This window comes from Cheilinus undulatus, linkage group 14 (assembly GCF_018320785.1).
Source record: "Cheilinus undulatus linkage group 14, ASM1832078v1, whole genome shotgun sequence".
Lineage (NCBI taxonomy): Eukaryota > Metazoa > Chordata > Actinopteri > Labriformes > Labridae > Cheilinus > Cheilinus undulatus.
This window is the reverse complement of record NC_054878.1, coordinates 5,834,764-5,850,312: the sequence shown is the minus strand read 5'-3', so window position 1 is coordinate 5,850,312 and position 15,549 is coordinate 5,834,764. Positions and strand designations below refer to the sequence as shown.

Below are 15,549 nucleotides of genomic sequence, written 5' to 3'. Positions count from 1 at the left end.
CTAGCTCCTCACCAGTCCTGGGTGTTTTTTAGGCACTAATGTAAACCAGTACAATCAAAGATGCGGGATTTTGATCTGGGCTCTGATAACAAGGACACAGGGTCTGTGGCCTCTAAAAAGAATATCTAGATCTCACCTGACCACAGAACAGTTTTCCATTTGGCCTCAGTACATTTTCAATGAGCTTTGAGACATAAAGCCTGCCATTGTTTCTCGACTGTGTTCACATATTGCTTCTCCTTCACATAAAATAAATTCAACTTGCAGTTCCAACATCTGATTTGTTTTTTGTGGATAAAATATGGCTTCATGAGATTTGCAAATCATTGCATTCTGTTTTGATTTACATTTTACACAGTGCCCCAACTATTTTGGAAATTGGGTTGTGGCTTAACATAAAAAAAAGAAGATGTAAAGATCTATTCATGCATACATGTGATCTTATTTCTACATGATAAGGATTCACATGGTTATACTTCCCCATTGACTGTATTCAGAACAAGATGCATTCATTTGGTCACTTATTTACTTTTTTTTACCTCTTAAACAACATCAAATATGAATTTAACTCAATTATCAGGCCATATTCATTTCTAAAACTTGTATGTCTTGTGTTTAAAAGGCCAAATAATGTTTCAAAAGTTTGCATCATTCCCAGCTTTTCTGCTGTGATTGATCGTTGAAGTGCAGCTATTTCAGAAGGTTTGGTGAGACCTGATCAAATACAGGCTGAAATAGCATTTCAAATAAGATGCCTCTGTTAGGCTTTAAAACACCTCTTTGAAAGCTAATGGTCAATGCCACTTTGGCTATCCCTTGTACAGGCAATGGTCCTAGGACAAATCAGAGCCATAACAGCTCTGAGCACAAGAGGACTTCATGTGTGTCGTGTGTAAAAATTATTATCACCCTTACCAGGGATCAGATTTACTCTAGCTAAAGTAAGTTGAAAAAATGGAGTCAGTGGAGTGGGAGGGAGGAATTCCTTCTTCACTGAGGTGAAAAAGAAGCTTAACGATTATTAACATGTTGAGGAACACCTCTTTTAAAGCCTCCTTTTGGCAACATGTGAACAAAGATAGAAAGAGCATAGGAGCTGTTAATGATGTCTAATATGAGCATAATAAAAGAAAATGGAACATTAATACTCTGAAAAATGTATCAGGGCTTTTTATATTTTGAGTTCCTTTTGGTTACTGAAACAAATCTCCAGTTGTGCCTCTTTAATATGCCTCTTTCCTTCTTTTAAGCTACATGTACTTTGCAGACACGAGTGTTAGTTTGGCCTAAAAGGGAGCATCTGCACCTAGTCCACCCAGTACTTTGTAAAGTGCTTCCCTTGTACTTCCAGTAAGTACTTTTATCAAAAAACGTCTTAGACATGCATTCATATCGATGACTTTTAGCTGATCCAAATGAGAGCTGCACTGCTGTACCAGTGTGGTCTGAAACCATGACACTATAACTGATGGAGACAGCTTCACAATGTTTATCAGGTCAGTCACACTGTTTAAGACTGTTATACATGAAGAAATATGCAGGAGTGCATGTACAAAATGGCTCACTGACGTCTAGAGATCCCTGGTTAATGCAACAGCATTTAAACCTTTCAGGAGTTCATGTTTACTTGCTTTCTCTGTGGGAGTAACCCAGTAAAGGTTAACTACTAATCTGTGTGCTTTCATTTTTTGATTTTTACTGCTTTAAGCTACAAGGACTTTACTACTAAAAAACGACCACAACTTTTGGTGGATCAAAAGTAAGAACTATAGTTAAACCATGATTAAAAAGAACTTGCTATGGATAGAACGTAATAGAAGTAGTTAAACTGAATAGTAAAGCATGGACAGTTTGATAACACAAGGTGCAAATGACTTGACTTGTCCACTGAGCTGTCTGTGAGTTGTTTTAAAGTTAAATCAGACTTTAAGGAGCAGTGGTGGACTTATGTACATCACTGTGGCTGCAGAAAGATGCTAAAGTCACATCTATTTGCTGCCCCACTACCCATTTTTCCATTTTCCAAATCAGTCTAACTTAAGCGTTTGTATTGCGTTCTTGTCCACTGATTGTCTCTACACCAATGATGCTGTGTTCCCAGAGCTCTGTAGTAAAGCTGCATTGTATAATCATGGAATTATTACCCAGAATGTTATAATGTAGAATCATTAACTGAAACTTCTCAATGAAAAAGCATCATTTTCACTGTGTTTGGTCATATGGTCTCTCACCTCACACTGGTCACAGAACTGTCCGGTGACTCCTGGCTTGCAGTGGCAAACTCCGGTCCTGTCGTCGCATGAAGAGGTGCCACATTTATTACACTCACACTCTGTGAGGGACACATGCAAAGATGAGAACGTTAGAGGTCGAACGATGTCACAGGAGGGATATTTTTGGACATGCAGGGCCTCAACAGGCACACGGTAATCCTTCATCCTGAGCAGTGACCTTGTCTTGTTTTCCACTCAATGACTTCACAGTGACACATGTAGCAAGCAATAAAACAAAAACACTTTTCCTTTCATAACAATCATTTCAATATTACAAAGATACATCAGAAACAGTTTCATGGTTAGTGTCAGGTAATGCATTGAAGTTCTCTCTTTATTGTTTAATGCTGCAGGTCACTCGTGCCGTTCCTCTCTGATCTTTGAGCACGCTGAGCTGCTGTCATTCATGTATGATGGGAATGTTCAACAGTCAGCTGCAGCAACTGTGTCAACAGAGTCAATACATTTCTCTGCCTTCATTATAAATGAGGTTTTGTCACTAGATTAAGATGCTGAAGCAGACTTGTTCCGAGAAAGTTATGCAACAGCATTTGTTGCACTTGGACCTACTTTACTTTATTCTGAAATGGTTGCAGTAGTTCACAGCAAACCGAGCTGAAATCAGTGCAGAATAATCAAGTACTGCAAACAAACCCAATCCATTGTTTTTATTATTGAAAGGCTCCGCTTGATGCTTAAATTTTGCAGAGATTGAACTTACATTGTGCTCTAGCTGCATGCAAATATTGCACTGCATCATTCAGCATCACATGCTCACTGTCTACACTGCATCCATGACAAATTTGACTCTCTGCTCTGCAGAGTTCAGGCACCATTTGGGAATAGTATGACATCTAGTGCTTTTATTTTGAATGCAGATGAATGGAAGCTTGGTGCTTGTCATCTCTGAGGAAAATAGTTGTATCTGCATGTTAATACAAGTCAGAGTGTAACATTTTAATATCAGATATCAAAATTAGCAATGCTTTGCTAGCTCTTTACAAGCTCTATGAGAGAGGAAAATGAAGAAAATCCTCAAAATATTTATGAAACTCCCGATGCGTTGTCATCTCCCTCTTCTCTTGTTCCTTGCCCATCTCAATGAGATGTGTTTTGTGCTACTCTCCTTTGCATCAGTTGCATGCTATCACAATACTACAACAGGGATGAGTGTAGTCAAGCCATCTTTGTTGCAGATGCTTGTTTGAATCTCTTGTATTGTGTAATAGACCTGTATGCTCTTTGCAGATGATGTCATGTCAGCAGCAGAGAACCTTGGTTGGGGGCAAGTGGTGATTTCTGCATACAGAAGTGTTACTAAAAGGCCTTGTTTTGTGCTGTTTACAACTATGCCAAGTGCTGAAAGTGCAAAAATAAAAAAAATATTAATAAGCTTCTCTTGTGCCACAAAAGTAGTGAAATATTCAGGCGAATAATTAAAAATAAAAAGCCTGCCTGGACTGCCAGGTACAGTCTGTAACATAAAGTGGTCTGGTTTGGTTCAGTACAGTGTTGCCATGGTGTAGCCCAGTTAACCCTGATCTTGCTCATGTATCTCCAGCTGATGTCTGCCCAGCCTCTCGCGTTGTGACAGGAAATATGTCTCTTTTCAGAGATCCAGATCATTTGGCTCAGCTCAGTGGAGCTGGTTGTTTGGCTCCCAAATGGCTCTTCATTTGGTATTAGTTTGAGTTTTTGAATGTGGAATTAATAAGAAATAACGATAGGGAAAGGAAACTGGCACTTAAACATGAGCTAGCAACAGTGGCTTGTTTAATGGAACAGGCTCGCTCATGAACGACACATCGCTACTCTGTCGCTCCCCCTACAAGGTTTACTTAGCTCATAGTGTATCACATTTCCATTTAAAGCAAATTTGTGGCAAAATGAGGAATTCCCTTTATGTTAAAGGGGCTCAGCTAGCCTTTTAGCTCAATACAAGACTCTTCAAGACTTTTGTCTCCCTTCATCTAGCTAGACAACGCCAGAAGGTCAGCAGGACTGAGTCATTTGATTTCCACCATGCCGGGTAATTCTGTTAAACTGTGGAAAAAAATCACTGCTTTTTAAATTGTGAGGATCAAACTCCATGTTTTGAGTATTATATTCTGATGATAACTGCAGCGTACAGGCCCATTTAGAGCTCTGAAGTACTAACTTCCTCTGTTCCCCTTCAATGGTGGTACTTCACAATCTATTGCCACGCTCACAGATGTCGTTTGTCGCAGCTGCAGGCTAAACAAACTTACAAAGGCATCACTTGCACCCTTTACTTGTCAAGACCCCAAATATGTAAAAATGAAAAGCATAAATTTTCCATTTAACTCCTTACAATAAAGCAGTTGTTCTCAACTGGTGCGGCAAGGCACTCTGTGTATAGCCATGCATAATTACTGCAACTATACAATAACTTGAGTTCAGTTAGGATGACTTTGTTAAGAAACTCTTATTGTTGTTATTCATATGTGGCTGTTCTGGGAAGGAGGAGCTGGGGTGGAGGAGGGTTGTAAAAAGTGGTTTGGAGAGGAAGCAGCCAAGTATAGCCAGGCAAGAGCAGTTTAAATATGGCACCATGAGTGTGAATAGCCAATAGCATGCATAAAAGCAAATCAGCTGGTCAGGTGATTCAGGCTTGCATGAGATCAGCTAATCTCAAATATATAGCAGTGCTTGACTCCGTGGCCTACCTGAACTATGTGCTCGATTTACTTTTACATGCTCTGAATAGGAAATTCTGTATTGATATGGATTTGGTATGCTTGGAAATTTTAGCTTGACGTTAGGTGTTAGTGGACAAAAAGGTTGAACCCTCCTGCTATAAAGTATATCTCAGACATCTTTTGACCTTTGTCAAAGGTCTCAGTATGTCACTTGCTGCCTCACCTCTGCAGTCCTTGGCACTGATGGCGTCGCCGTAGAAACCAGGGGCACACCTCTCACAGTTGTCTCCGGCCGTGTTCCCCCAGCAGTGGAGGCACTGTCCCGTCACGTTGTGGCACTCGTTGAAGATCAAGTTTGGGTCGGAGTTGCCGTTACAGTCACATCTCTTACAGGTGTTTCCAATTTCCATTGGGTTGCCGTAGTAACCTGGAGCACACCTGGATGGGGTGACAGCAGATGACTGACATTACTTTGACTGTTTCAGTCTAAAGCTATGGAAGAATTAAGCACTGATATATTGTTATTCTAACTTTTGGTATAACCAGATTCTTCATTATGTTTTATAGACACCAAATATCAAACACAGGTAGATTTTCCAGGTGTTCAGTGCATTTCTGTGCCACATGCTTCTGCTACACTATATTATTATTATCATCACACATTTTGTTTGATATCTTTACATCTGACTCCTCACAGCCATCCCAGCACTGACCTCTCACAGAGATGTCCGGCGTAGCCTTGTTTACACTTGCAGCGCATGCTGGAGCTTCCTCTGTCACAGTGCACAGCGAAGCTGGACGAACACAGAGGAAAGTATTTCAGAGATTATTCTCTGCCTGCCAACACACAGACCTGTGGTTGCAGAAACAAGAACAGAGCGGCTTACTTATTAGAGGGGACGGAGAGGGGACAGGCGCAGGGCCGACAGCTGTGGCGTCCGTACAGGCTGGGGGCCAGCATGTAGCCGTCCTCACACATCTCACAGAAATCCCCCGTGCTGTGGTCCCTGCAGTTCTGGAAGTGAGAAAATAACAACAATGAGATCTTGTTTTTTTTCATAGACTTTAAATACTGTGGTTCTCAAATGCAGTGATACTTACTATACAAACACCAGTGATGTCTTCACAGTAGTCAGCGTGGCCTTTGCAGTTACATGGTAAACATAAATTCTGCTCACTCAGGAAAAATCCTTTTGCACAAACCTGCAACAGGAATGAAAAACATTCAGTCCAAGCTTCTTTATTAATAGCTAATTTTTAAATCCCTGATGTTTACCAAAGTGCTGCATGGTGACTAAAACAGAGAAGTATAAACATTATAAAAGTGCATTTAACATAAAAATAATAGCCTTAAAAATAGGTATGAGGAAAACAAAATGACATAAGAACATACAAGTCTGAGTTAAAAGTCAAGGGAAAAACATATTTTAAAGACGTTATGTAAACGTTTTCATGCCAAAATGAAGGCCTTTCCCATTTAAAGACCATGTAAAGTGAAAAATAAATCTGTATTTTAGTTTTGTTGCATGACAGGTGGCTGTGCTTGGAACTTCCAGCCCAAATTTTAGTCACAAAAAACCTCCCTAAGTTAATAAAATCAAGCTTAAAAATCATGAAAAATAAGGCAGTAAACGCTCCTCTCGGATGGTTGAATGAGTTGTATGAGCTGAAGCCACGTCCACTCATGAAATATGATCCTCTCAGATTTAAAAAGATGCTTCTGATCAGAGTGCAGCTGCCTGGGTCTGTGCCAGAGCAGTGAAACAGAAGTTGGGCGTTAAATTTACTGTTTTCTGGCACAAATCTCTCCGTAATAGTACTTTTAATGACCTGTAGGCCATCAAAGCTCATAGATTTGGGTAATTTACCTCAAAATAAACAAAAACACGGCATGTAGCTGGCGGTTCACTTTCAGTGGCTGTACTGAGATGAACTGCTGTGTGATTTTACATCATTGTACTGACTGGGGATGTCATGGGCTCATATACATTCACGGGCCACTTTATTAGGTACACCTGTTCAACTGCTTTTCTTTAACACAATTAGCTAATCAGCCAATCACATGGCAGCAACTCTATGCATTTAGGACCGTTCAGCTAGCAAAGGTATTTCCTTATCTGTAGGCGTAATTGCTAATTTCAGCCCGGCTAACAACCTGGATAGAAAGAATCCCCAAATAGCAGTGTGTAACGGCAGACTGGTCCCTGCTGCTCTTGGAATGAAACTGTTGAGGGAAGTGAAGGGTCACAATAGCCTGGGACTTTAAATAACCTCTGCATCAAGCCTCTGACATGGTTCAGGATAGCCTGCTGATTTATATGCATTCATAAAAACGCCTTTGGACATGTGGACTTGTAAAGAAGTCATCATCTTTAAAGCATTACTGATTATTTCAGTGTAGTATAGAAACTCAGTTATAAAGACTTGATAAGTACATTAGTAAAGGATAAGTAACCCTTAACTGCTGCTACACTGATGCATTAGTAAAGCATTTAGAGATTTCATTAGGAATAAAATATAAAAATGATATTGATTGATTGAAAGTTCTATCATTAATTCTTAATATATTGTGTAGTTAGAATAGTGCGGCTCCTTTTACCAGAATGTCAACCTGTATCCTGTCTGATGCTTGTCCTGTAGTTTCTCAGGACAGTGTGAAACCCACCCCCCTGCCCTTTGAACTGCCCCGTGAACATCTCCGAACATGTGAAGAGCAGCAGCATTCAGCGAGGCGGACAAAAGCCGCAGTCTTTAAGAAGTCCACGCTGACCTCTGAGCTCAGCTCGGTCGACTGGACGTTAACGCCGAGCATTCATAACATCCAGAACATTCCTCACAGACACAGACAGAGCCGTATCCTCTCTTATGATTCACATTTTCCTTTGATTTATTCACAGATGGGCAGAGACACAAAGACGGCCTTCTGTAGGCAGATCATGTGAAACATCCTGTGAACAGCAGCGCTCATTATTCCTGCATACATCTGTTCTGCAGCTCTCCCTGAGCTTACAAACGCTGAAAAGACTCAGATCTAAGCATGCTTATATGTTCAAATTCATCTTATTACACCTATTATGAGCCATATAAGCATCACAAGCCCAGCAAGCATCAGAAATGTAGATTCTCCTTTATTGCAATTTATACTGCTCTAGCTTTTATAGTTTCATAAAGAAGATCAACAAGGATGTCTACATTTGTTCTAAGCGAAGGAAACAGTGTTAGCTACATTCGCTGCGCAGTCACAGGTAGAAATAACCTCATTATGACACCAACATCATGAAGAACGTCACTTTGAAGCAAACTTTGGTTTGCAACTTTTAAATACTGTATGTTAGCTACTGTAACTGCAACTAAAGTCATTGCCAACTTCATCCTCATAACCTTAGCTTGTTTTTATTCTTATCCAAGCAGTGAGTTCATTGGCGACACAAAGCGATAGATCAATAGCCAGACAGTCAAAGTGCAATGGTTGTTAAGTGTGCAGTAATCAATCTGATACATAAAATGACTTTTAATTTCCATAATTTTATTTGTTTCCTCTCAATTTCAAGCGTCAGTTGTGCAAAATCTGACAACAATCCAGAGTTGTGTTGCTGAAATATTGTGCCCATAAGATTTAAGGTCATAGCGGCCTTCTACCTCCACAATGTAATCAGTTCACCCTTCAGTCATAAAGGACATTTCTGCAAAGTTTTGACAAGATCTCTCCATTATTTTGAAATGCTGCTTACATAAGAGTTATGTGGATGGACAGACAGAGGGACAGACAGCCCAGAAACATAATGCATCATCCCCTTGCTATCAGCAAGGCAAAGGCAGAGGGTGAGAGGCGTCTGGCTGCAGACCACTGATCTTTGACGGCCCTTCAGCAGACTGCTTATGTGAGATGCCACGTATCTCAGAACCCTGTTGTAAAATGATGAGTCAGCCTTTAGGACAAAGTAAGTAAGGGGGCTCTCTGTGTTATGGATGCATTGTGACTAACGTCCTCTCTTGCATGTATGCCACCAATGCTTTGGATCAAAATAGCCTTTTGCATTGCAAGCAGGTGTATATGCTTATGTTGTCCTATATGGAAAATTAAATTGAGCTCATTGCATTTATATAGTAAATGATGTATTTTTAAAAGGTCCAACTTAAATAGCTTATTTCCCTCTGAACGTATTTCACCGTCTCCTGTTCATCGCCTGTCTTTACTCTATAAATCAGCGTAAATAAAATCAGATCGTCAGTAAATAGTTAGATATAAACAATTAAAATGCTTAACAGAAAGCACAACTTGATTTTATCTTTAAAATACCCTGTAAGGAGACGATTTGTTGTATAAATAAACTACTGCACATTGAATGGTTCTAACAAATAACAGAAATGCGACACAATAACAGATGCAACACAAATGCTCTGAGTGTCCAACTAATCAAATATAGATATATGGATAAAACCCTGAATAAAAAAGTGTAATCTGGTTTTATTTTGAAAGGTCTGGGTTAATTTCAGCCCTGATGGTGGTAGATTTACTGGGAGTTTAATCCAATTTTACTTTTTGGGAGTTTTAGCATGTATTCCATATTTTGTATTTATTCATTGTCTTTAATTGCATAACCTGTGTACACTACATTTATTGTCCTCTATTTCTGTTGTGTTATCATCGCCAGTGGCCTGCTTGGTCTGTCTCACTTTTTTGCTGCTGTAAATTTTGGAATTTCTCCTTGTGGGACTAATAAAGGAATATCTGATCTTGACTTATCTTATTTCAGTTCATAGATTGCATGATGTCTAAAACGATCGGTCTAAAGTCAGACTGTCTTGAGAAAAGCTGAGAACAGTTAACACTACCAGTCAACACTACATGGAGCTATGGCATTAGGCATTTATTCTCATCTCTACAAAATGACGAATTTACACTACATGACAACTGCAAAAAGAAAAAAAACATAGAAATTTACATTTTTTTAACCTCTTTTGACACTTAAACAGTTATGTCTCCATTTGAACTTTGCATCTGTGATGTTTGCATGCCAGTAAATCTACAGCTGTGGAGAATCCTTCTCCTTACACAGCCATCAGGATAAAAAATCTACTAAAGTACAGACAGTTGTATGTTTTCTTAATGTGTTTGGGTCTATTGTGTTGGTGACAAGGAAATGGAGGGTGAGAAATACATCGTTTAAGTATAGGTGAGTTCTATTTAACATGACTAGTTAGGTTACTTCATGATACCATGAGGATTACTCTCAGCTGTCAGTCAATGTTCTGTTACAAAAAAGAAAGTCATATTTAGATCAATTCAACCCAATGTTTAATTGACAAATATTAGGACAAGTCAGTCCAGTGATGCTGCATTACTCTATGAAGCCAGGCATGCACTCAAGGAGCTGAAGCCCACTCTGTGACAGAGGTGGCTGAATGTAAGCTCATACTGAATCACCTACGACTCATCATGCATTATTTATGTGCTCACGCTATACAGTCCAATGGTCATGCACGACTAGAATGCTCACACTCTAACTGAACTCGTGAAGTTTGGAAAGATGGTGATAAAAACCTGTGGAGTTTCCTTTAAGAGTTTAACAGTAGGGGTTGAAGTTTCTCGCTCTCTCTCTCCCTCCCTATCCAACACACAAACAGCATCACCATCCATGTCAGCTGGAGGCTCATTTATTTCTTTTATCATAGCGGCACTGGGGCATTAGAAAGTCATTCTTGCTGTTGTCATGGTGATTTAAGATGCTGTCTGACTGTTTTCTAAGGTAAAAATGCCCCAAAGTTGAGGATTCTGCTCGGGGTTCTGCTCCCACTCTGGAAGTGTCTAGAGTCGTATGACTAAAATATATCAAACATGTCAGAATTCCATCTGACTAGTCGGCGCAGTTGGTTGGGCCGTAGTTGGGTTATGGTCGCCCGGTGTGACGTATGACGCGCGATCTGACTGAAAGTCGTGAGACTTACAAATAAGTCGTGTGACTCAGAATTCGTGGGATAAACTTCACACAGTGTATGTTCACAGCTGTTTTGGCCTCTCTGGGTTCTCTTTCTGTGGAAGTATGAACCAGGCTTGTCTCCTCATTGGTTGGTCCATTTAGTTGAAGATAAACTGTCTTTTATTTAAAGAATGAACTAAAACCAGGGCTTCAGAAGTATTTACATCATCAAAAATATGAAAGAAACACAAAGTTTTAAAATGAAATCAAAGGCAAAAAATGAAAAAAAAAAACAACAAAACAAACAGATGCTATGTGATTTATATTCCAGGTTCATATCTGAAGATCAAGAAACACCATTGTCTGATTTTTCCTCTTTAAGAGCAATTGCTTATTACCCACGTCGATGAAATCGGCAGGTGTTATGTAAAGGGTTCCGTATCTTTGTTTGTTTCTTTGTTTGTATGTGTACAAGATAACTCGAGAATGGAAAGTCGGATCTTCACCAAACTTCCAGGGAATATTGGGGTGGTGACAGGGAAGAATCGATTAGATTTTGGTGATGATCCGCACACCCATTCCGTTTTTCTCAAAATTTTGAACACCATAGTAATCAATGGGAGAGTAAGTTCCTCAGCGGCGCTGCTTAGGAGTGGATCTGCCACCTCAGACGGCCATTCTAGTTTATTTATATATTAAATGTTTGAAGGTTAGAGATTATCAGAAATTCCGGTCTCTTTAAACATGAAAGACAGTTGGAAAATGGCAGACTACTCCTTTTAGCAACCGTGAGCTGTAATGGCGGCAACAGAGAGTGTGGACTTCTCCATCCTGTATGATAGTAGGAAGTGGTTCTTGCCATTGGTGTAAGATATCCTGTGAAAGCTGTTCAATAAGACTAACTAATCAGTAATTTATGAGGAGACGTCTCATTTCAAGACAAGTAAAACTGATCTGCAGCAGTGGTTCGTTTACTAACAAGCAATGTCGTTCCATCTGGAAATAAGTTATGTGGATTATTTTTTTAAGGAAAAGCGTCATAAAAACAGTAAAATGACACATTTTGCTGCTAAGTTGGAGTGTTTGCAGTGTAGTGATACCAGACTCATTCATCATCACCACATAAACTCTCTGTGTGTGAGCTGTCCATGTAAACATCCTGAAAAAAATAGCTGAATGTGCATATGGGTTTTGTTTCCACCGTAAATTGATAAAGATGTCAACCACAAATGGTATTCCCAGCCATCAGGCGCTGTAAACAGAACGTTTATGAAGATGAGAGCTGTTCACCGTATGTAAATCCACTTTAAAGAGTTTAGAAATGGTTCAGACCTTAAAGCAGTGTGACAGTTTGTGATGCTTCAAACAGCTGCAGCGCGTAAACACAGTGGGGTGGGAGGCGGTGGTGGGGGGTGAGATGCAGCAGATGGTCTCGGGATAGTTCATGAACTCTTTAGACTCTAAAATCTGAGGAATGCATCATGGGTACAAACTCAGCAGCTTGTGGACTAACGTTTATCTAATTGTGTTTGGACGGCTTCTCGTCCTCATCAGCTGCATTTACACATTAGAAGTCTGGATCAAAAGCAATGAAGGGAATGTGTTCCTTCAATTTTCCATGAGATTACAGCATCTCTATTGTCCAAACTGCAGGACTTTTTCCCCTTGAAAAAGAAAAATCTCATCTTGGCTGCTTCAAGACTACATTTGAGTTGAAATTTTCAGTTTCCTCTCTGCAAAAAAAGTGATTTACTTTCATTTGCTGTCCAAATAAGTGCTGCATTCCTCAGTCTTCCAACCTTTTCAGCAATGAATTATAACTTTAAATAAATTTTCCAACATTTGTAATTAATTTCCTTCCTTGAGAATTTGTATAATCTGAATCAGGCTGCAGGGATTTAGTCGAGGCTGCTTGGAAGCATTTCTGAGAAAGGAAAAAACACATTCTCATCAAATCTGAAAGTGTTCATATTCCATTTAATCAAATCCTTACCCTTAAGGCCGTTGGATACTGATTTCTTTTTTGTCCAAATTGGAAGCATGCAAAATAAAATACAACCTTATGTTGTGCCGCTCTGATCCCAAAACTTTTGTCTACCATTACTTTTTGGAAGAGATTGAATTTTTGCATCAAACTCATTTAAATGTCATTTAAATGGTCTACTGGTGATTCAGAGCAGTCGCTGCAACTCCCTTACGTGCTCTCTCTCTCTTTCACTAAAACTTTATTTTTAACACTGCACTTCGCCTGTGCATTCTGTTGATTTCAACCATGAAACACCATAAATTAAAGTCAAATTTAGTACTTAATCCACATAACAATAAGACTGGGCTAAATTCACTATATTGCTTAAAGTATTTGCTCACTTGCCTTGACTCGCATATGAACTTAAGTGACATCCCATTCTTAATCCATAGGGTTTAACATGACATTGGTCCACCCTTTGCAGCTATAACAGCTTCAACTCTTCTGGGAAGGCTTTCCACAAGGTTTAGTGTGTTTATGGGAATTTTTGACCATTCTTCCAGAAACACATTTGTGAGGTCACACACTGATGTTGGACAAGAAGGCCTGGCTCTCAGTCTCCACTCTAATTCATCCCAAAGGTGTTCTATCAGGTTGAGGTCAGGACTCTGTGCAGGCCAGTCAAGTTCATTCACACCAAACTCTCTCATCCATGTCTTTATGGACCTTGCTTTGTGCACTGGTGCACAGTCATGTTGGAACAGGAAGGGGCCATCCCCAAACTGTTCCCACAAAGCTGGGAATGTAGAATTGTCCAAAATGTTTTGGTATGCTGAAACATTCAGAGTTCCTTTCACTGGAACTAAGGGGCCAAGCCCAGCTTCTGAAAACCAAGCCCACACCATAATCCCCCCTCCACCAAACTTTACACTTGGCACAATGCAGTCAGACAATGCATTATAACATCTTTACAGGAGAAAGTGGTTAATGTCAGCTTTAAATGCTACATGTCTAGAGCTAATGAGCAGAGTATAAAAGATTACCTGGTAAATCTGATAAATCTAGCATGGTCTAATGTAATTGGACCATTGAACTCCTAGTTCGCATTTGTTCAAGTTAACGATATGATCCATGTTTCTTTTTATTAATGGTTTATCAATTATTGGCTCACATGAACCAATAAAGACAGTTTTATCAATTAAAATCCTCTTGATGGACAGTCCTAATCCATCCCTCCATCAATCCATCCATCCTTCCGTCCGTCCATTGGTCTGTCTGTCCCTCCACCCATCCATCCATCCATCTATGGCTTCAGAAGCATTCTTAGACCACAGAGGAGATAAAATCCCTCGATTGAGTGGTTGGTCTACCATGGGGTCTCCTTACAGTTGTAGGTGCACCAAGGACTCCACAGGTAGGTGCCCAGAAGGCATCCTGATCAGAGAGCTGCACCACCTCCATCAGTGTGAAGGAGCAGTGGTTCTACTATGAGCTTCATCCAGACATCTGAGCCCCCCCACCCTATTTCTAAGGCTGAGCGCAGACACCCTCCTGAAGACAATCAATTCAGGTTGAATTTCCACTGTCATTCCTCATTCAAAACCCACAGATCAAATGTAGAGTTGCTGGTTAATCAAAGACTTTGCCTTCAAAGTCAAAGTCGATTTATATAAAACAACCTCATCTGGTCAGAGTGCTTTACAGACATGGTAAGTCTTAAGCAAGGATTTGCAGTTTTTTTAGACTGATTGAGTTCTAGCAGCCTCAGCAAATTCCATCACTTCAGGTTTTCAGATGATATCATGTAATATAAAGAAACTCCTTGTGTGTTGACACAGTGCTCTGACTGGAGCATCTGCAGATGCAATAACTCAAGACAGATTTGAAGGTGCCAGCCCACTTTAAAAACAAGCCACAAAATCTTAAACTCTACTCTGAAACTGACAGGAGAGATGCCAGTGTTGGTGTGATGGGTTCAAAGTCTTTCAACAGGAAGGTACTGTTTAACCCTCCACAACAGTCCCAGCTGAAAGACACTGGTCTTGACCATTGAGCAAGGCTTGTCAGATTTAAGGAAGGGTCTAAAATTACACCAAGGTTTTAACAAAGTAGGAACAACAGAGCAAGAACATTGTAAAAGACATGCAGGAGTTTAACATTTCTAAACCCTAGGATTTCTACTGCAGATTTAAAGGCGTTTGCATAACTAGGAATTGTTATCAAGTTTTATGGGCAGATCTGAATGTCATCAGCAAAACAATGAAAGGTTAGGTTGTCCTTTTGAAAAAATAGACCCCAGTGGAAGCATGTACACGGAAAAGAGAACGAGGCCTAAAATGGAGCCTTGCTGGACACCATGAATAGGGTCAAGGCAGAAGACTACTCCAATATGGGAAGAGGAAGTCCTTTTCTGATTGATATGACTGAAACTATTTCAGGACAGTACCTTTACTGCCAGCATAAAAGAATTTGGTAGTTCACCATGTCAAATGCAGCATTCAGATCTAAAAACACAAGCACAGCTACAGTTTCATGTTTTAAAACCAGACTAAAACTTTTCCAAAATGACTTTAAAATCAAGGTGTGACTGCAGTGGATTTGAAAACACCTTTTCTGTTTCTTTAAGTAGAACAGGAAGTAATGAAAGGGGCCTGAAGTTTGAAAGCACAGAGGATTCAAGACTAAGTTCAGGCTCTGCTCCCTCTTCACCACGACAGTTCAGCAAAATG

The 15,549-nt window shown here is 39.9% G+C and overlaps 1 protein-coding gene across 1 annotated transcript in view; it reads right to left on the bottom strand.

Annotated features, from left to right (window-relative positions):
- The window catches only part of lama4 (laminin, alpha 4), a 70,861-nt gene that overhangs the window by 45,703 nt on the left and 9,609 nt on the right, over positions 1-15,549 (bottom strand). The window contains exons 2-6 of the mRNA XM_041805471.1: positions 6,035-6,136; positions 5,821-5,948; positions 5,647-5,727; positions 5,157-5,371; positions 2,232-2,332 (exon numbers count right to left, since the gene is read on the bottom strand). Coding sequence (XP_041661405.1) covers positions 2,232-2,332; positions 5,157-5,371; positions 5,647-5,727; positions 5,821-5,948; positions 6,035-6,136 — 627 coding nt within the window. The remainder of the gene's footprint in view (positions 1-2,231; positions 2,333-5,156; positions 5,372-5,646; positions 5,728-5,820; positions 5,949-6,034; positions 6,137-15,549) is intronic.